At 35.9% G+C, this 22,987-nt stretch overlaps 1 protein-coding gene and 1 long non-coding RNA gene across 5 annotated transcripts; one reads left to right on the forward strand and one right to left on the reverse strand.

Annotated features, from left to right (window-relative positions):
- Positions 1 to 318: 318 nt before the first annotated feature.
- Positions 319 to 22,400, reverse strand: LOC115952607 (L-galactono-1,4-lactone dehydrogenase, mitochondrial). 4 transcript variants are annotated; one of them, XM_031069786.1, is made up of 7 exons: positions 21,636 to 22,400; positions 16,418 to 16,668; positions 15,718 to 15,903; positions 14,487 to 14,901; positions 12,275 to 12,415; positions 11,513 to 11,687; positions 319 to 569 (listed from the first exon to the last, which is right to left on the reverse strand). In XM_031069786.1, the coding sequence occupies exons 1-6, from the start codon at positions 22,293 to 22,295 to the stop codon at positions 11,529 to 11,531; spliced, it is 1,812 nt and encodes a 603-aa protein (XP_030925646.1). In that variant the 5' UTR covers positions 22,296 to 22,400; the 3' UTR covers positions 319 to 569; positions 11,513 to 11,528. The 4 variants fall into 4 exon arrangements, with proteins under 4 accessions (XP_030925646.1, XP_030925645.1, XP_030925643.1 ...); XM_031069785.1 differs by having other exon boundaries at positions 319 to 577; XM_031069783.1 differs by lacking the exon at positions 319 to 569 and adding an exon at positions 3,888 to 4,251.
- LOC115952608 lies at positions 4,957 to 6,567 on the forward strand. Its single transcript, XR_004083482.1, has 3 exons — positions 4,957 to 5,337; positions 5,451 to 5,538; positions 6,119 to 6,567. It is a non-coding gene; the product is annotated as an uncharacterized LOC115952608 (long non-coding RNA).
- Positions 22,401 to 22,987: the final 587 nt, after the last annotated feature.

Below are 22,987 nucleotides of genomic sequence, written 5' to 3' on the forward strand. Positions count from 1 at the left end.
AGGCAAGTATGCCCATCTCATTGACCCCATTTGCCTTACTTTCTGAAGTAATTGGAGTTCCAAAGTCAAGTGATAAAATAGCTAGTGTATGCCAATGGAGAGACAGGCCGGCAAAGTTCTTTTACATTCTGCAAATAAACGGGCATAGCACAGAGCTATTAGGCATTAGTCTCATCATCTTCAGCTCTTGGAAGGCGTTAAAAAATTGTGAGTTGAGGGTCCTTTTTTCTGTTCTGTCCCTCTCGGATTTGTTGTAAAACTAGTACTTCACTTCTTAATTTACTCCCTACTCATACGGTCTGGACTCTGAGACCACGTATGATAAAAGTAACATTTCCCACACAGAGTCATTAAATTTGTGTTAGCAATTATATCATGAAAAGAAATAACACGCCCTTGTATATAAGCATGCAATTATTGAAGAATGATTTGCTTTAACAATGACACGAATCTTTTACAGGCAGCACCAGGCTCCAAAAGTTGTGCCACCCCATGAGTCCATGACTTGACCCCACGAAGTGCACTTCAGTGTATTGTACCAGACCTCAGATTCACTAGCTGTGCTGATTCTGCAAAACTATAGGAAACAAGTTAGGGTGCAATTCGAGAGGCTTTTGTGCATAAAGATATTATGCACAGAGCTCAGCAACTAGAATATAAAAAGGTCTTCAAGATGCCTAGTAAATTAGGATACAAGCTAGTTTAACACATTATTAAGAGACTTTTGTTCAAAGTTCCTTCATGTGTCAATGCACATAGCTAGATTTGTGTGCTCAAGACAGAACTAGATTTCAAATCTTTTCTTGAATTTGGAAAATAACTAGGAGTTCCCATTATTAAAGATAGAGGGACAAGATCCTATACTAGTTTCCAGCAATTAGGTATAGGCTTTTTAGGCTGGAAAACTAGAACGCTCTTATAGCAGGCAGAATCGTTCTCATAAATTTCGTCACAACAGCAATATCCATGCATTGCGTCCTCCCAAGTACAGCCCGAAAAAAAGATTGATAAACTCAAAAGGAACTTCCTTTCTTTAGGGAGACGCACCAGAGAGTAAAAAAAAAATAAAAACTACACTGAATTGGATGAGATAGTTACCAAACTAAAGGTTCAAAGGGGTCTATAGGAATCAAAGGTCCAATTGGCGTAACAAGGCCCTCCTTTCCCAAAGAGCTTGGGCCTTGTGGCAAGAATTGGAGGAGATCTGGGCCTCAACACTAGAAGAAATTTCACCATAAATAGGGGTGTGTATAGATAAGGTTGTAAGGTTTTTTCAACCAAACTCAAACTTGTCATGTTGATAAATTTCTAACTCAACCAAACTCATCGCATGTGTAAAAACCAACCCAACCCAAGTAGGTTGGGATGGGTTGGTAGGTTGTACTTGTATATTTCATGTCTTGTAAAAATTTGGATTTTCATTAACTATTTAATTTTTTTAATAAATTATTAAAATTCATATAATATTCCTAAATTATATTGCAAATTCCCAAATTCATCAAAAATAAATAAATTAAAAGGCCAAAATAAATCAAACTATACAAATTAAAATAAGGTAATAAAACAAATCTATATATATGATACATCGGGCTGGATCAGATTGGTTGAAAAAACTATCAATTCGAATCTAACTCGACCTAAGACTTAAAATAAACTTCCAACTCAAGTCAACCCACTAACTCACAAAAACCAACCCGAGGCATTGGGTTGGATCGGTTTTGTTAGGTTGGCAAATTGTATGCACTCATGCATAAGTAATGCAAAGAAAAAAATATTTGCACTAAGTGCTCTAAGAGCATCCACATTGATAGAGCCATAAATTTAGCAATATAGTTTCATAAAAAACTACTTTATCTATTTTACCTTCTCACTTTACAAGATACTTAACATTAGTGGTTTTATTTTAGCTTTCAACACAATAAAATAATATACTCACTATAATAAATAATCTAACCTACGTAGTTAATAAAAGTAGCTAGCAGTGTGAACACGCGAACACTAGCAAAAGAAAAAGAGAACACGTGAAAAAAAAGAAAAATATATATATATATATATATATTACCTATGAGCTAGCCAAAATAGTTGTACACTGTAATTGTGGAGCCAAATTATTTGGCTATGGCTCCACCAATGTAGCCATATTTGTATTTGATGGTACTAAAAATAGCAATATAACTTTTTAGCACTACCAATACTAATGCTCTTATCCTTAGGTGATAAAAAATGATATGTCCTTTAGCTTTTGGAATGGCAATTGGACTAGCATTGGACCCCTACAAGGGACCATTAAGGGCCTATTCAACAAGGAGGATAAACTCAGACTCATATATGTCTAGGATGCCTAAGGAAACCGAAGTCTTGAAAAAATTTCTCTTTGTTTAAATTTTCAACTCATAAAAATCATTAGCGTTGTTCAAAACCTCTAATCTCAAACCAATAGGAATGTTTAACTTGGGCCCCATCCAATGACAAAGCTAGAATTTTAAGTTAAGGGGGCAAAGTATAATAAAAAACAATTATGGGCTGATTATTGATTGTCATTTTTACCTTTTCTTTTAATAATCTTTGTAATAAGTTTTTGTTAAATTTTTGGGTTGATCTCAATTATTGTTGTTTGGCTAATTTGTGATATTATTTGGGTTTAATTGTGAAGTTGTTTGGGCTAATCTATGAAGGTAGGGCCAAGTTTTATTTTCATTGGACACAATTTGAATTAGGTCCTAAAAAAATATCCCGAGATAGCATCGACCTACCAAATCACCCTTCCTCGACCTAATCAAACTAATCATAAATTGCTAGTTTGTCATGAAAGTCTCTCAGACTAATGGCTTCTTAAAACAGAGAAGAGTATACATGTTTGCCCTCTGTGTAAGAATGCTCCTAAGATTTTGCTCCATATACTTCAAGACTCCCCTTCCTGTGCTAGAAAGGATTGGGTGCCTTGTGGGTGGGTCTATCGAACTTCTTCCTCCAATTCGTGGACAAAATGGAATAAACAACTCTCCAACTCTGATTCATCAACCTTCATCAATTATCAGGGGGTCCATAGTCTTGTGGCAAATCTAAACAACCTGATACAATAATTTTTTTTTTAAAGATAGATGTCCTTGAAAACCATGTTTTTGAGCCCATGACAGTTTCAAAAGAATCAAAGCACTAACCATAGATTTCTCTACTGCTCTCTAACTCCCAAAGGAAACAAACACAAAAGCCTTAGACTTGTCGACTGGGTACCATGGCTATATGTTAGGAAATCCAAGACTTATTAGGATAGCTTGGTTCAGTGACTTCTCTAGAAACATAGGTCACACAAACACACTAATGGCAAAATTTTGGGCTCTCACTAAAATTCAACTTGATCATTCTCAAAATCATTATAGAAGTCGATGCCAAATTTATAGTGGACATCCTAACTTCTTGTAGTAACATGCGTTTAATTGCCACTTGTACAATACCAGAATATCTTATTGCAGATTTCTACTTCAATATTTTTAAGGAGGGCTCGACTCCAACATGCTCACCATAAAAATGAACAATTATGTAGATTTGCAAGCTAAGGCAGGAATTAATAGTTGGGATGCTTTTGTGTTGTACTCTAATCCCTTAAATTTTGTTGTAAGTCAACTTTTGGCGAGTGCTTGGAACATTACATTCCTAGATTATTTTGTATTTAATTTTGCCTTAATCCCCGCCTACACTAAAAACTGATTGGTGTCTTAGTCTAATGATAAAGAACTATCATCAGGAGTGACGCCATAGGTTGAAACTCTCTCTCAAAAAAAAAAATTTTGCCTTAATCCGTACTTCATTTTTTGACTGAAAAGAAAATTTTGCTATAGGACCAAACTAGAGTATGGAATGTGAAACCTGGGAATCTTCTTGCTGCTCCTTTGACATTGCTGTAATAAGTAGAGCTTTGGATTGTAGAGTTTAGTAGTATAGTTTTTACAATATAAAACTTTTAACTGAAAAGATCTTTAGCATTTCAAGTATTTGACAAACTATAGTGGATAATGCTTTAAAATTATAGATTTATAAAGCATGAACAATGAATTGTAAAATTTTTCCTAAAACTTCAAAATTCAGTTTTAAGGAACCCTCTTAAAGCCATTTAGCGAAGTTGTCAAAACACTTTTATGGTAATGCGTTATTAACTGGGAATGAAGCAACGTAAAGCCACTCCAGTAGAGGGGCCAATTTAGCTAGATAATGCCATGCTCCTTTTGTGATCTAATGAATACTCTTTTCCACCTATCAAAAAAGAAAATGAAAAATGAATACTCTTTTTACAATATGTTATAGATAAGGATAATCTCAGATGAGTCAATCCATTTTTCCAAAACATTATAGTTTTGAAAATCAGAACCAAGAATATTTGCAAGCAAACACATCCTCAGAATAATTGCTTTTCGAATATGACATCCTCCACAAACAAAAAGTGAAGATTTTTATATTCTTAACAGATTGATACGCTTCCAAGGTGGCGTTCATATGCAGCATAATATGCAGAATTCTAATCCTGCTTTCTAACATTCATGTAATAGTTGACAAAAGTATCACCAATAGTGCGTTCATTAAGTGTGTTTGTTTGACAACGTTGGAATCAAAGCACACATTCTTTGGACAAAGAAGCAAACTTAATGGCAGAATATTCTCATTAACTTTCATGCTTTCAAAGCTACATATTCCCTCTTCACTAAGTAAAGAACCCAAATAAAAAAGCAGTGTCTACGTCTGCCGGATTTATACACTTTTTTTGATCCCAAACCTTTAAATTAGGCTTTCCTTTTACTTTATAATTTATGACGTGGAGAACTCATGCTTGCGTGCAATGCAATAAGCTTTATCATTCATAAATAGAATCCAGTTCTAAAAAATAAAAAAAGTACTAAGATTGAAAAAAGCTAAGGGGGTGCAAGTGTCAACATAAGCTATTTCAACTCAACAAGTTTAAAGCAAAAGGAATAAAGGCTAAATCGTGTTCACAATGAACAACAAACTGAACAGGCTTGTACTAGCTAAGTGAACCACGCTAATGCAATACATGTAACAAAACCTGAAAGGCCAACCGTGAAACCATTAGCTAACTCCCCTAGAAAAATCCAACTTATAAGACATTATTTAAGTGCCAACTGGCTAAAGTACAAATCTACCTTCATATTCAATTGCCCCTTCCAAAATTAGATACGAGCTAGTGTGTATATATACAATGACTCTGATTACCATTTAAGCACTACATAAAGGTTGATACCAGTGAATAAGACTCATCACTAGCTAGCAGCTGTTTCTCTTCCCAAATGCCAAAGTCAGAGACACAACAAGAGACTCCACCTGCAGGTTCCTCCTAATACATCTCTCTCTCTCTCTCTCTCTCTCTCTCTCTCTCACATTGATTCTTATTCATCAAGGGATACAATTAGAGAACTTACTTTTATCTTGGTTGTTGAAAGGATACCCAAATGGGAATCCCCCCAAAGGAAATAAATGCTGCACTCGGGGTAGCAAGAAGAAAGGAGACAGAGGCTTCATAGAGGGATGGTAAGTAACATCTTTTTTTTTTAAGTAATGAGATGGAAGCAGTCACATACACAACCCCCCAAAAAAATTAAAATCAGAGGACAAAGTTGGCTTTTCTAACTAGATAATTTTTATAGATGATCATTGGAACTAATGACCTCCACTTCATGAGGCGTAGTCAGCCAATTATGCTACCACCTTGGAGTAAGAGGAAGAGAGTATAGTGTCAAGAGTCTTGTAGCTTGACATTTCCTGGTGTTTCCAATGGAGATATCCAAAGTTCAAATCCTCCCTCCCTATTATAACTATTGAATTATGAGGAAAAAAAAAAAGGAGGGGGGGGGGGGGGGAGATTATAGTAAACAAAAATGTTTTTAACTTGTATCATTAACTACAATGAAAAGTCCTGGATATTCTTCCCATTAATAGTTTTGGCTTACACAGCAATTGAGTACCAGAAAGCATCAGGTTTGGAAGCCATTCTTCCAATGGTGACTTGAAAAGCTGCAGCCCTACCAATTTTTTTTTTTCTTTTAGTCCACTTTTTTTTCTCAATCTCCACGTAAACTAATCTTGTTTCATTTAATTCTTATTGGTGCAGCCTTTTCGCTCTCTGCTGCTGTTGGCTCTGTGAAGAATGCTTCTAATTGACGCTTCTTGTTGTAAAAGAGGATTTCAATCAAGCAAAGCTATTATGTCAGCTTACCAGTGTTGATCTGTCTTTTGTTTTTCGTTGGTTTTCTGACTATTTTTCTCTATGATTATATATTATAATAACTTTTTTTTTATAGGTAATTATATATTATAATAACATGTGAGTTGAGACCTACTTATGATCCTACATCAGCTACTTGATGTTGATTGCAGAAACATATTTCTCTACTCTCATCACTCCCTTTTCTTCCTTCATTCTTTCATATTAGTAAGTTTCCCGTGCATAATGTTGTAACGTTTTATGTAAGATGGGTGCATAATGTTGTAATGTTTTATGTAAGATGGTATAGTGTTGTAATGTTTTATGTAAGATGGTTTTGAAGAATGTTTTACATATATTATAGCATAATTGTTATACAACTTTGTTAGTAATGAGCTCTTCATAAGAAGCAACAATTATAAATTGCATATACATATCCATTATAATTATGTAGTTCAAATAATGAGCAATAAAAAAACAACTTTAGAGGAATATTGTAGAATAAAAATTAATATAACATGTAACTTTCTCTTTCTTCTTTCTTCTAAAACAAATACACTTATGGCTTTCCCACATCAAAATCCAAAACATCCACAATCAATCACAGCCTTTAAAAAACCCACTAGTCCACAATGTTCGACCTCAACATCAAACAAATTGTAATTGCCGCTGTCACTTAATATAAAATGCAAGCCTCCTTCCCTAGTTGTAACCAACTCTATATGGGTTAAATATTAGATGGGACAACAATGTTGGAGCTAGGTAGGTGATGTCGAGAGATTAAAGGTAAATGACATTGTTTTTTGTCTGTGTATTTGACAAGAAAAGATATGAAGGGTTATGGGTAGGTGTATATAAAAGAGTAGAAGTGCAAGAGGTGAAAATAATGAATTGAAATGCAAAGAGTTTTGTTTTTACATATGAGGAAGGAAAAGTCTTGAAACAATAAACCAAAGAAAACAATGAATATTTATTTTTTTAATTTGAAAAGTCTTAAAACATTGAATCAAATGAAACAAGAAATCAATATTTAATTTGCAAAGAATGCGTCACATGGCCGAACCTTATGCTCCCTCACATGAGGTCTCTCTTTTTATATATATTGATGACTGATTTTGCTAAATTTATTTATGATGTCAAATTATCCTAAACCAAGAAATTAAATAAGAAGGCATATTATTTCCATTGTAGAGCACAAAATCAATTCTATTTGGGCAGAATTCTAATCTGACTTAATGTAATAAGCATATGATTTCCATTGTAGAGTACAAAACCAATCCCACTTGGACAGATTCGTGTAAAATCTGACTTAACAGGGCACACTAGGTAAAACCAAGCAAAAATTTGAACCATCATGCGACAAGTAGAACTAGATTCTTTGTAGTAACCACAAGCTTGTGTTTTCGATATAACATCCTTTCCTTCCCCACTGGCTAGAGTTCTAGAAAGGCCATTGGCGAAGCTTGTGCCACCACTAAAAATAACTCGGGTGTTTGTTTTTTGCCAATTTCCATCCAGATGTCGAATTTAACACTGTTTGGTTGCACCTAGGGAAAGGGAAGAGAAAGAGAAACAAAAGGAAAGGAAAGGAAAAAGGAAAAATCTTCCTCTATGTGTGTTTGGATGTAGGAACAAAAGGAACGGAAACAAATTCTTTACCTTGTTTGGTTATCAAAAAAATGGAGAGTAAAATAAGTATTTTACTTTTATACCTTGAATATATAACTAGTAAGAAGAATACAAGGCATATTGTAATTTTATAATAAAAGTTAAAATAACCCCAAAATCCCTCTCCTTTCCCCTTTCTTTCCACCCAATTTGGGCTGATAGCAAAAGGGTTGCCCCCACAGAAATTATATCACTCCAAATCAACCCACTCTTTTCTCTTCTCCCATCTAATCAAACTAAGGAAACTAAATCCCTTCTCTTCTCTTCCCTCTATTTCTTCCAATCCAAACACAGTGTAAGTGTAAGAATTTAGACTACAACAAAAGGGAAGAACTTTCCTCTGTCCTTGATATTGCTCCCACTGATAATTTAAAGAAATACTTGATTACCCCTATTATTCACGGGAAGGCATACGTGCAAATTGGAAAACATAACTGCTCTTCCTTGCTGGGTGAATTACTCTAATGTCCTTGGTGATAAATTATGTAAGGTAATATGCAGCATTCCTGAAAATAAACTTGTGATGATCTATAGGATCTGGGTTCACTGAAAGCCTCTTAAGAGGGATGGGTTATATATAATAGCGATGAAAATCTTTGACTAATCCTGGCCCGTTGATATAGTGATCAGTTAGGTTCACAAGGGATCAGTAAGAAGGGCAGAAAGTTGGGCACTCAGATTAGGAGGCTCTCCAATTGAGATCCAACTTCCAAACGGAGATGTCTATAATGACAAAGGCAGCTATCCAATGGCAATGATGACATTTAAAACCGGTTCAATCGTGATACTCAAATGAACTGGCCCATTTGTCTCACATGCTAAAAAGATTGATATCCCACTTATATTCACTTAATCATTCCAAGTTGTGACCCTTTCATAAGGAATGAATTCCTGTTGCTTCAAAAATAGACTTTTAAAACTTTTCTTGACCCTGTTTTTCTACTCATCTCTTCAAGATCAAAATCCCACTTCAGCAAGATTTATTATGAGTGAGAAAAGACTGATAAATAGCATATTGATTCTTCTTGTCTTGCTTAGGAGAATAGTATGAAAAGGATTAGTTGGATATCCGAGAGATCAAGGTAAGAATGGTTTCATCTCAAAAACGTGTTCTTCTCCAACACAGAAATCTGATGTAGGAAAATTTAAGCCCAAAAAAGGCGGCCATAAATCCACTGTCTTTTATTTTATATGTCATGATTTAGTCATTATTATGTCTTGAGTAATTTAAAAGGTTATGTGACCAGCATGTGACTTTTAATGAAGTTGGACAATTAGGATCTAATTGTTAAATGTAAGTGAAGGGCTAGGATTCTAGGGTTAATAACAGATACTATGAATACTCTTTTGAGCCTTTCATAAAATTTCAGATTTAAATATTTCTTGAGCTCTTTAAGCCTAGAAACTAGAAATTGATATTTGATAGTTCCAACTTCAATCCTATTAAACCCTTCTTCTAGACTAGACCAAAGTTCTTGTCACCACCTCACATTCACTTGAAAAAGTACTGGTGTCATGTATTTAATGGGATTGTGTCACCTAACTTTTATACATTAATAAATAGGAATACTCAATAAAAACTGTTAAATAATTTTCTAAAGGGATAATTACACTTTGCCCACCTGTGGTTTGCCTCTAATTCTATGTGCCCACCCGTGGTTTAAATTTTGATACTTTGTCCACCTGTGATTCTCACCATTACCCAGCCGTAACCTACCTCTCCAATTTCCGTTACTCTAACACAGAAAAGGTAAAAACAAAACCCCACACGGATCAAAACTCACTCTCTCCCAAAACTCACTCAGTCCCATCCAACCCAACGAAGATCCACAACAAAATCCACATAGATCGGAGATGCAAGCACATGGGACGTAAGTACTGACAAATCAAGATCCTCATAAGCAAGGTACCCATTGAGATATACATTGAAGTACAGCAAGTTAAGTGCACGACTAACAATATCACAGAAATGCAATCGAACCAAGTATTGAGCACAACCTGAACCCACTGGAAAATTCCAAGTGATGTTAAACCCTAAATCCAAATTTGTGTTTTCCCTATTCATTTCTTGGGTAGTCATATACACAGCATCAAGCCCTATCTCTTGACTTGCACCTCCAGGTTTTTGTTTTGAAATTTAAATTTCAAACCCTCTAATTTTGATGAGAAAAATCACTTCAAATGCGTCAAAATTGTGTATGAAGGTTAATAATTTGAATTTAACCTTCTTCAAATTAAAACTGACACCGTACATTCTCATCTTCTTCTTCTTCTTCTCCTTCTCTGTTCTTCAAATCCTGGCCGTCAGTAATTTGTTGACTTTTGGTGGGGTTCTAATCAGATAGAAGGAGGTTGCAATTGAAGACCGGGAAAACCGGACCGATCTGACCGTCCAACACGACCACGTCGTCCTCGGCTTTACAAACAGACACGAACTTGAACTCCTCGTTTTCCTCGAACACTTCCTCATCATCTTCCACAAACGGACACTGACCGTCTATCCATATACATTACATTTCTTTCATTTATTTTATTTCTGGGTCAGTTTCTTACTTATTGGTTATTTTTGGCTTAAATTAAAAACCACTTCAAATGGTTTGTAAATTGTGCAGGAGGATTAATAACCTAAAGTTTCTTTTTTTTTTTTTTTTTTGTGGGTATTTGCTTAAATTAGAAAATCAATTTGAAATTCAGAAATTTGGATGTTTTTTCATTTCTGGGTCTGATTCTCACTTGCTGGTTATTGGGTTTTTTTTTTCCTTTCTTGGATTTAATTTGGTTTTGTTGCTTCAGATTTACAAAGTTGTTTGAAGAAGCACTTGACACGTACTAGCATTGCATTGCATTGTGTAGGATCTTCGTTGGGTTAGATGGGAGTGAGTGAGTTTTGGGAGAGTGTGAGTTTTGATCCATGTGGAGTTTTGTTTTTTACCTTTTCTGTGTTAGAGTAACGGAAATTGGAGAGGTGGGTTACGGCTGGGTAACGGTGAGAATCACAGGTGGGCAAAGTGCCAAAATTTAAACCATGGGTGGGCATATAGAATTAGAGGCAAACCACAGGTGGGCAAAGTGTAATTATCCATTTTCTAAAAATCTCACCCTTAATCAGCAACTAAATACTTGCTGAATTTTTTAACTTCACTTGATCGATGAATATGAATTTAATTCACCAATTTATGGTGACTTGGGTAGTGCCTTATCTAAAACAATATGCAAAATAAATATACATTTTGCATCTCTAGAGTAAAAATCTCTATATGGTGCCACATCAGAACTCAACCAAAGTTGCATTTAATTTTATTTATTTTTTATTTAGAAAAATTAACAGGTGGCAAATTATAGCAAAAAAACAAAAAACCAGCACAACTAGTACTAGTTGGTAACTGCATTTTTATACAGAATTTAGAAAGAATATATTGTCAATAAAGCAGGAAAGCAAAGACCAAATGCTTGCTTCTTTGTTATCATAGACAAACCTAACAGAAAACATCCTTATATCTCAAAATTCCCCTTAATTTAATGTACAATCAATACAGGATTGCTAAAGATCCTCGAAGCAATGAGCAGACACAAGGAAAAACAAAAATAAGATATATTTGAATAAATAACAAAAAATACAGATGAATAACTAACCATCATAGCATGCTTCTCAAACGGTGTCTGATGATGGAAACAGCTTCTCCAGCTTGTTATTAGAAAGGATCTTGTTGGGGTCCAATTCCCTTCGTGCTTTATTGTATGCATCCACTGGAAAACGCTTCCTTAGCCTTGCTTGGAGAGCTGCAAGCTCTTCTTTGTCCTTTGGAACCTGTATTGTGTGTGGATATTTGAATTAAGAAGCAAATCCTTGTAGGGAGAGGAATGCTAGGATTTTTGTAGGAACCAAAAGATCAATTCAAGATTTAAAGATGTATTTCTTCCAGACTTTGTTTGGGTGGACAAATGCATCGAGTGTTTCTATTTTACTTATTTGACTGATCTGCTTGATAGATGTAGTTTTTATACTTTTTAGTTATGTTTGTTCTCTCACTTACCTTAGTCCATGTCCTGTGTGCCTTGGCTTTTTGTATTGATTTTTTCTATCAATGAAGCTTATTTACTTATCAAAAAAGAAGAAAAATCCTTGTAATTTAACACCCTCTTGTTTCGACAGTTGGTTCACCAAGATTAAATCAGTGCAATCCTTTGAAGAATCAAACTTGATGAGCTACTCAAAGGCATCATGTTTTATACATTTTAAGTTGGTTCACACTACTAGACTTGGTGGAATATCAAAAAGTTTGAAATAAATTTAAGCCAGACAAAAAGCTCATTTCCTTCCTAGTTACCATGTGGGTGACTCTTCATTATTTTAAATAAGTCAAAAGTGCAGTTTTTCCATGATCTATTTAGTACCTCAATCTTAGCCCAATGTTCATAAGCAGAATACCGATCCCACAATCGTGACTGGGTCAGATGCCAGTAGTGGAAGAACTCTTCTGTTATTTCCTTTCTCTGGCGGGCATCCATTGTAGGCAGGTACATGATAATTCCAACCTGATGCACAATCAAAAGTACATTGACTATTTTTGTTTATAAAAAGTAAAGTTTCATGCCACTATATTAAACAGGATGAAACATCACTTAAACACCACTTTTTTTTTCGGTCAGTTTAACCCCACAAATTTAGCAACAATTAAGTATATTATAACAAAGAATGTTAAGACTTAAGATTTCTGTATGATTGGATGGCTGCTTTAGAAAATATTACTTACTGTTCTTTCTTTTTTTGAAAAGTTACTTGTTCTTCTTTCTTAGAATTACTATATAATTTGAATTTGACAGTGTAACCTTCTTTGTATCTTTGTGTGTGCTCTATCCAAGACTTTTTTCTTTAAGTCGAAATAAGGAGGCCTCGGTGGCTGAGTTGATGAAGTTCCCAAATGGTGTTCTTTTTTGGGATCTAACTTTTAGAAGATACAGCGAAGATTGGGATTTGGAATCTTTCTACAGTTTAATGTCTAGAATTTATGGAGCTTCTTTGAAAGGAGTTGGGGACGATAAGATGTGTTGGAAACCTGCTATGAGAAAAGGTTTTGCCATTCGTTCTTATTACCAGGTGCTGACAAAAATTTTCGACCAGTCTTTCCCTTGGAAGACTATTTGGAAGTCTAAGGTCCCCACTAGAGTTGCTTTTTTTGTGTGGACTGCAGCTTTGGGGAATATTTTGACTATTGATAATCTTAGGAAATGGAAGATTTTGATTTTGGATTGGTGTTGTATGTGTAAAAGAAATGGGGAATCAGTTGACCACCTCCTCATCCATTGCTCTATTGCTTTTGATGTATGGTCAATGGTGTTTACTATGTTTGGCATTCATTGGGTTATGCCGAAAACAGTGGTGGAACTGTTGGCTTGTTGGCAAGGAAAGTTTGGGAGGCATTGGAATTCTGCTATTTGGATGGTTGTGCCCCATTGTTTAATGTGGTGCATTTGGAGGGAGAGGAATAACCGGCGTTTTGAGGATTTAGAGTGATTAGTTTCTGATCTTAAACTCTTCTTCCTTAAGACTCTTCTGGATTAGGTTACAGTGTTTGGCTTTCGTTCTTTTTCTTTAGTCCATGGTTTCATGCACTTTTGTACTTTATGCACTTGATTTGTTTTTGCCCTTGATGTTTACTTCTTGTATACTCGGGTGACACCCCTCTTATTTTAATATATTTTTATTGCTTATCAAAAAAAAAAAAAAAAAAAACCTATTTCTTCGTTAAATTTGGAGACCTGAAAGTTCAATAATTTTTTAGGTTTATTTCATAAATACTAAATTTCAGAAAGAGAGAAGGAACTGGAAGTGTAATTTGTCCATTTGATTGATTCCAGAAATATTTACAATCTATTGTAATTTTGAACAAGGCCAGTTTACGGTTTACCACAAGTGAACTTCATGTCTAAGCAATGTCATAATATTTTGACAAATAATCCTCACCCAGATAAGATCAAGAAGACTCTTGGATTCAACTTACTGTTCAAACTCTTAAAATTTTCTATTGCAGAAGGGTCAAAATCTCAGCTTGTCAAGAAATTGGAGTCATTCTAGACAGAGCAGACTGTCAAAATATTTTAACAATGTAAAATTTAGCTTTCAGTTCCCAGTCACTCACCAGTAAGACATCTAAGAGGTATGAAAATATAGTAATATATGCAACAGACTACAACTACATGACATTACATCACCAATTTATGCATCATCATATAAATTGAAACGCTGCCCAAAACCTCAAAAAAATCTCAAATTGTGCTGTGGGTATGTTCAAGAAGAGTCAAAATTTCAAAATATTACAAAATCAAACTGGAACATTTAGGCACGGAAGAGAGCAACGGCCACCCCAAAGCCCTCCTTTTGTATGATTTTTCAGGAAAAAAATTCTACAATTCAAACATTAACCAGACCATACCAAGCACATACATTTACTTCACAAAATTTTAAATGAACCCCCCCACACCCCCCCCTCCCCCCCCCCCCCCCACAAAAAAAAAAAACAGTTCCATATTAACATAAAACCAACATTCAAAATTAAGAAAGATAGAAACAAATGGGGTTAAAGCAAAGATGCAATTGAAATTTTACCCATGTGAATATATCATCCTCTCCAGAGCTTGAAGCAGGACTCATGGAACTCTTGCTGCGAGCTGTCCAACGCTGCTCTATTGGTGCAGGTGCAGGTATATCTTGCTTCTCTATGAGCTGCTTCAGATCTTCTATGAATTCAAGGTCTTTCATGCTTGGCTTGGCTAGCGTTCCTGCAGGGAAACATGTTTCAGAAACCCACTGCTGGCCACCACAATCAAAGCCCAATATTTCATCACTCCATCCCACTCTGTATCCCTCTGACTTCCTCCAGAACTCAGCCTCGGCTTGATTGATCTTTATAACATAGTCCTTGTTGAGAGGATCCATGGCAAGTAGTTTATCTCTCAACTCTGTAAATGATAGCTCATTTATGTCTGGTTCATTGCTGTCTGGAGATTCAGTTGTAATTTTTCTGCAAGTAACTAACGTAAGCAATTAATTGACAGAATCCAAGTAGCACACAATAGCAATGCTAACATGTAAATAAAACTGACAAAAGATGACAATATAAACATATAGAACAGCTTAGCTCAAGCTTTTTTTAAACAGACAAACCAATAAAGCTGCAAACTGATCTATGCTCTTCTAGTTCAGATTGTGATTGGCTTGTCTAGCTGCTCGCTTCTATATTAATCAAGCTGAACTTGAACAGAAATCCTTTCTAATTATTTTTTCAAGCCAAGCTTTCAAATATTAGATAGCAATATATCTATATATCTCTGGAGTGTTTTCTTCAAATTGTCATGAATTCTTAGAGACTTAGTTGCCAACCTTACCAGGATAGTTAAATGAGAAGTTACTAAAAAAAATTGATAAGTGAAAAAAAAAAAAAAGAGAAGTTATAAAATTGATTGCTATTTAGTTTACCCTCTTAACCCAAATCATAGTAGGTAGTGATTCAAGGTTAGCAAACTTAACCAATGTGATCAAGAAAAATTTTAACGCAAACTCACAAAGGAAGAGGAAACAAGCAATCATCCATATAAGAAATTCTAAAAATTCCTATTTTCTCTGACTAAGCCAAATAACTTCAGCACTCTTCCCACATATATGATCAACTACTCTCTCTAAGCCATTCACTAAGGACTATATTAAATCTCAGCAAGTAGAAAAGATCACATCAATATAAAAGGAGAGAAGCAGTAAAATCATCACTTATGATTCAGACTCAACAAGCTAGAATAAGTTTTCTTTATTACACATTAACAAAAGCAGACACCAGCTTTACCTGTATTTCTGGAGGGATTCCTTATAGAGATCACAAACATGCTGTATGGCTTCATCACTACTATATTTGGGTGTGAACTTTGGGGGACCTCGCCACTTTGAAACAGGATTGCACGTCACAACCACAACAGTGTCAGTATATGGAATATGTAGGTACTTCACATGCTTATTGTCAGATAGCAATTTCCTGCAAAAGGAAAGAAGCGGGAATATTAGTTGGAGAGTAACAAATTTAATTAATTGATTATAAATTATGCTACACACACACACACACACACACACAAAAAGCAGAGAGAGAGAGAATATTCCATAAAGAAAGATGAAATAAGAGAGCATAATGCCTCTGAACCTTATCACAGAAATAGAGGTTGTTTAGCACCAGCCCACAGCCATCATAATAATTCAATTTTGTGATGCACAACTAAACCCTAGGTGCACTTCAAAATTCTCATTTCACAAGTCATCACAATAATATAATCTTGTACTAATTGAACAAAGCATTTCTCCAGCACTTGCTCCAGATTATTTCACCTTTCAATACATCATGGTAAAGTCATATGCTCAAAAGTACTAGATTAATTATTCAAAGTACTGCTAGGTCTCAATCATTTAGTTGCTAGTTGCAAGCTATATCCACAAACCATAATGTTCTTACAATGAATGAAAGAAAGAATTTGCACATTAAACAGGATGGTGATTACTTGTGGTTTTTCTTGATTTCTTTCACATTTGAGACAGTTGTGTGCTCCACAAGCTCCTGTCTCTCAACACATTGGATTGTGACTTCAGCTACCACACCAAGAGCGCCTAGACCACAACGAGCTAAATAAAACAGCTCCGGATCTTTCTCTTTTGAAACCTCTATTGTCCCCTTGGCAGGAGTTACCAGTTTCATGCTGATGACCTGCTCATCAATGGGAGGCAGTCTTGCACCAGTACCATGTGCCCCAACCTAATGACATGTAAATTTTTAAAAAGCTTAGAACCAAACTACTAAAAAAAAAAAAAAAAAAAGACATACCTTACTGCAATATGCTTTTATAGACTAACTACTTGTCAACTAAATTCTGTCTTCACCCCCTTTTTTATTTTTATATTTTTTTTCTTTTCTTCCTTGTTTTATCACCAGAAATTGCAAGTATGATGTTGACAATCTCAAACTCTATTCTGCATAGCAGTGCCACAAAATTATAACTGCTCATTAGTTTCAAACTCTGATGTTCAAAACACAAGTACATTCTTAATGATGAAAGACAACTACAAGATTCCTATGAAAAATAAAGTCACTATAGGCTCACGTTCTTGGATTTGCATTTTCAAGAAATAGACGGGATACGAAAGTTTCCTGAGAATAACATACACACACACACACACACACTACTGTAAGAAGATAAACCCAGTCTGTATCAGAACCAGGGCTAAAATATATGCACAGACAGATGTGAATCGCACTCTGGTGTGGTTAGGTAGCCACATGGGGTGGGGCTTTGGAAGCAGATCAGGATGGGATGGAGCCATTTTGTGTTTTTCATTCAGTTTGAGGTGGGAAATGGTTCCCAAATTCTACTTTGGAAACATCATTGGGATGGAAGTAAAACATTTCAAGGCAGATATCTGGAGTTATTCAGATTTTTTAGAGATAAGAGATGCTTGGATTTCAGATTATATGGAGTGGGTAAATGATAAAGTACATTGGAAACCTATGTTTACAAGAGAGTCACAAGACTGGGAGTTGGAGTCAATGGTTCAATTCTTGGATGATCTGTATGCTGCACAGGTTACTGCTAATGCTTATGATAAATTGGTTTCAATTTCTTCTTCCAAAGAAGGATTTCAGACAAAGAGCTATTATAGGGTGCTTCAAGCAGGTGCTGAGGTCACTTCCCCATTTCCTTCTAAGTGTGTATGGAAGTCTATATCCCCTCCTAGAGTTTCCTTTTTTGGTTTGGGAGGCGACCCTAAGAAAAATTTTGGTGACTAACCACTTCTGGAAGAGGGGTTTTGTTATTGCAGATTAGTGTTGTTTCTGTAAATCTGATGGGGAATCTGTTAGTCATCTATTGCTGCATTGTCCTTTTGTTTCTGATTTGAGGGTGATCATTTTTTATCTAGTTGGGATTGATTGGGTCATGCCAAATTCTGTTGCCGCCATGCTGAAATCTTAGGATGGAGTAAGGGGAGGTCAAAGATGTGTGAAAAATTGGAGGGAAGTTCCGGCATGTCATAGTGGTGTATTTGGAGGGAACGAAATAGTCACACGTTTGAGGGAAAGAAGCTATCTCTGTCAAATCTCAAGTTTCTCTTTTTGAAGACTCTATTCGAAGGGGCATCACAGTCTCTTACCCTCTCTATGTACTCTTTAATGGAGTTTCTTGGTCCTTTACACATTTGTGATTGATACAAAGGCTGTGATATTTCTTGCTATGTTCTTGTTTTCAATCTGCTTTTTTATTTTATTTTATTTTTTTTAACTTTTAGTATACTTTCTGTATACGTTTTTTATCAGTTTTCTAGGGCTACTTTGCAAACTAGATGTTGAGAACGCTTTTGATCATGTAAACTGGAAATTTCTTATGCAATTGCTAGAACAGGGTGGGTTCTCTACTAAGTGGAGGATGTGGATTTTCTTTTGACTATCTACAGTTCACTTCTCTATTCTAATTAATGGCTCTCCTTGCAGGTTTTTTGAGAGCTCCTAAGGGTTGAGACAAGGTGACCCATTGTCTTCTTTGCTATTTGTCTTGGTTATGGAAGCCCTTGGAAAAATGTTGGATAAAGTTGTCCATGAAGGTCGCATGTCAGGCTTTAGTGTGGGTAATTTTTTTTTTTTTTTTTTTTTGATAAGAAGCTTTAGTGTGGGTAATTTAGAGGGAAGATACTTGGCAGTGTCTCATCTCCTTTTTTAGGACGACACTCTAATTTTTTGTGATGCTGATCTAGATCAGATTTTGTTTCTCCGTATGATCCTTATTTGGTTTGAGGCGGTCTCTGGTCTAAAGATAAATTTGGGCAAGTCAGAGTTGGTTCCTGTTGGTGTGGTGCATAATTTTGACTTACTGTTGAATGTCCTTGGCTGCAAGCAAGGTACTCTTCCAATGAAATATTTAGGTTTTCCTTTGAGAGCTAAATTCAAGGATAAGACAATATGGAACCCAATTCTGGAGAAGATGGAAAGGAGATTAGCGGGATGGAAACGTTTGTACTTATCCAATGGAGGGAGAGTCACTTCAATTAAAAGCACTCTATCTAATTTACCCACTTATTTTCTATCTTCATTTCTTATTCTTGCTATTGTGGCTAACCGAATTGAGAAATTTCAGCAGAATTTCTTATGGGGTGGCATTGGTGATGAACCCAAATTTCATTTGGTTAAATAGGCTACTACTTGTTCTCCCATTTCTTCGGGTGGCTTGGGGATAAGGAAGGTAAGAACTTTTAATGAAACTTTTCTTGGGAAGTGGCTATGGAGATTTGGGATTGAGAAGGCTGCCCTTTGGAGGCAAGTGATAGAGGAGAAATATGGCAGCATATGGGGTGGCTGGTGTACTAGGTCTGTTAATGGTCCATGTGGTGTTGGTTTGTGGAAAAATATTAGTCGGGAATGGCCTTCTTTTACTTGTCACATTCTATATGATATTGGGGATGGTTCTAGGGTGAAGTTTTGGCAAGACCATTGGTGTGGTGAGACATCTCTTGCAGTCAGCTATCCAGAATTGTTTAGATTTTGCTGAGATAAAGAGGCGAGTGTGGCTAAGCTTATGAAGTCCATTAATGGAGTCCTCTTTTGGGATGTAAGTTTCTTTAGAGGTGTGCATGCTCGAGAGAGGCTATGTCAGGTTTCATGGATACCATATACGGTTCTTCAATAAGGGGGTTTGGTGAGAATAAGATATGTTGGAAACCTGATAGAGATAAGGGGTTCATGGTTAAGGATTATTATAGTATTTTAGTGGGATCTAATGACTACTATTTTCCTTGAAAAAGTATTTGAAAACAGAAGATTCCTTCTCGAGTGGTTTTCTTTGTTTGGACTGCTGCTTTGGGGAAATGCTTAACAATTGACAATTTACGAAAAAGGAAGGTTTGGATATGGGATTAGTGCTACATGTGCAAGTGTAATGGTGAATCAGCTGACCATCTCTTTCTTCATTGTCCGGTTGCTATGAATTTGTGGTCTATGGCATTTGGTTTATTTGGAGTAAGTTTGGTTATGCCGTAATCTGTTGCGGTGCTTCTAGCTTGTTGGCAAGGTAGGTTTGGTCATCATCGAAATGGGTATAAATGGTTGATTGTTCCCCATTGCTTATTGTGGTGTCTTTGGAGGGAGAGAAATAAAAGGTGTTTTGAAGATAATGAGAGATCCATACCAGACCTCAAGTTATTTTTCTTTAGAACTTTATTGAATTGGTGGGCTGCTATGCGAAACCAATCATTCTTTTCTTTTCTTGATTTCCTAGATTCTTGTAATTTTTGTTCTTGATTTGTTTGACCCCTTGTGCACTCCCTGTGTACTAGGGTGTTCCATTTGTTGATAACAATAAAACTTATTACTTATCAAAAATTTATTTTACTATAAATTCAAAGGCTTCTCTCCTTCTTCTTTTTTTGATAGGTACTATGAGTACTATTATTGATGAAATAATAAAAAAGTAACATACAATGTGTTCATGAGAATGAACAACAGCAAAGCACAAACATAAAACAAATAGAACAGCAAACAGGAAACTAAATTCAAAGGCTTCTCAATTCTTTCTTAGCTATCTTCCTCAGTCCCCTAGTTCTCACATGCTCTACAACACAGCTAATGCTCCTCACACGATCAATCATTCTTTTTTAAACATGAATAGTTCCATAAGTGAAAAGGGGCACTAACATCACATCAGTGTGTTTCCAGAGTTGATGACTAAAACACATTCCTACGCTGATAACCCAGCTTTTCTAATAGGAGATCCATTTCTTTCCCAAACCTTCCATTATATTAATAGAATGTGCCAATACATTTGCCAATACATTTCCTCATTCTCACCTTCAACATGCATTTGCTAATACCTCCATTTCACAAATGGACAATCCCTCCATTTCCTCATTCTCATCCTCAACATGCATTTGCTAATACACATGTGCCAATACTAAAAGTAAACAGCTGCTAACGAGAGATTGTACAAGTTGAGAATCTGGTCAACTTGAATACATTCTTCCTACCACAACAAGAAAAGATATACAACGAGCAATCTTTTTTTTTAAAAATAAATAAATAAATCCTTCAATTTCAAGCACCGTATAAGTCAATCCTGGGATGTAGCTTTTTCTGAAAGCTGATTTTAGGAAATGTTAATTAAAGTATAGTTATACTTAGAAGAAAGTGAGGCTTTAAAACTATAAGATAGAAAGCCAAAAAAAAAAAAAAAAGTAGCCAAACAGAGACACGATCTCCCACCAAACATGCAGGTGAATGAAACCAACACAAACCCAATAGGTGAAACATAAGAAAGTAGCAACCTTTAATTTTTTTTGAATTGCCTTCAATCTCAAGCAAGTACTATATAAATGAATTGAAACATTAAAAAAAACACTCATTTCCCACCAAACCCAACACGCAAATAAATCAAAACCAACACAAACACAAACCCAATACCATAAACAAGCCCACCTGCAAAATAATGAAACCTCAAAAACACTCATTTCTCACCAAAACCAACATGCAAAAACTAACACAAACCAAATAGGAAAAGCATAAGAAAACAGCAAACTTTTTTTTTTTTAAAGGCTACCTTCAATCAATCTCGAGAAAGCAATATATAAATGAATTGAAACCACAAAAACACTCATTTACCAGCAAACCCAACAAGCAAAAATATATGAAACAAACCCAAAAAACCTTGATCCCAGATAAACCCAAAAAACCAAAAACAATTCCACCTGAACAATGCCACCAATCTGCTGCTCTCTAATGGAAGCAAAATTTTGCAAAGTAAGCCCAGAATCCTTAATCCCATCAACCAATTGCTGAACCCTTATCCCAGCTTCAACTCTCACAGTCTTCTTCCCTTTATCCACTTCCAAAACCTTATCCATCAACGCCAAGTTCACCATCCCAGCCCTGGATAACCCGATCCCATTCGGGGAAAGCCCCGACCCGACCGGCCTAATCCGGGTCTTAGCTTTATGAGCTTCCTTAACCACATTCTCCAACTGCTGGAGATTCTCGGGTTGGTGAAAAACCCGGGTTTGGACCTCGTGGGTCCCGCTCCAGTTGGAGACAGTGTGGAGGTCGTCGGGCAATGGGGCGTAGCGGAAGAATTGGGCTTTTTTGTGCTTGGCGTTTTCGGGGAATGGGAAGGAATAGTAGGTGGCGACGCCGCAGAAGAGGACGAGAGCTGTGTAGCCGAGGTATCTGCGGAGCTCTGAGGTGGTGGAGGAAGCGATGGGTGTTGGGGTTGGGGTTGGGGTTGGGGTGGTGGTGCAGAAGGGGCGTCTGGATGTGGTGGCGGTGACGGTGGTGGAGGTGAGGGGTTTGAGGAGGTGGTGGTGGTGGAGAGAAGAAGGGTGGGAGCGTTTGAGAATGAGAGCTCTGAGCATTTTTGTGAGTGAGTGTGTGTGTGTGTGTGGGGTTTAGGAGTGGCTTCAGGAGAAGGGGAGATGGGTTTTTATCATTTTCTTTTGTTGAGAGATTCCTGTAAAAATTGTGCAGTGACCGTTTAGCATTGGTTTAAATTTGTGTAGTGTTTTATTTGGTATATTACACTAATAAATATTAAATAGTGTCTCTTAAAGCATTAAATTTGTATTTCTCCACAAAAAAAAATTTTGGATTTTTTTTTTTTTTGGAAAACTGAAAGAGTTGAGATTTTTTTTTTTTTTTTTTTTCAAGTAATACTAAAAAGAGCTTCCTTTCTAAAATTTATAAATAAATAACCAAATGCTTTATAGTTGAATTGGCACATTTTCATGTACTAAGTACTTAGAGTTCTAAGAGGAAAAATATTCGAATTGCGAGATTAGCAGTATATTGTAATCATCTCTAAAAAAAAAATAAAGAATTTGATCATGGACTTAAAAACCCTTTTTAGTCCTAATGAAGTTGAATCCTATGTTACTTAAGTGAGTGTCCCGAGTTTGATTCATATGGAGAGATGTCACTCTTTATCGTAACTACGTGTTTTTCCTTCCATGGCCAAGTAAGGAGAGAAGCAAAGTCATGAGGGCCTAATAACAGAGAAAATGCACCATGTATGAGGTCTATCTTCATATGAGGGGAAGAAACATACATC

This window comes from Quercus lobata, chromosome 7 (genome assembly GCF_001633185.2).
Source record: "Quercus lobata isolate SW786 chromosome 7, ValleyOak3.0 Primary Assembly, whole genome shotgun sequence".
In the NCBI taxonomy this organism is placed as follows: Eukaryota; Viridiplantae; Streptophyta; class Magnoliopsida; order Fagales; family Fagaceae; genus Quercus; species Quercus lobata.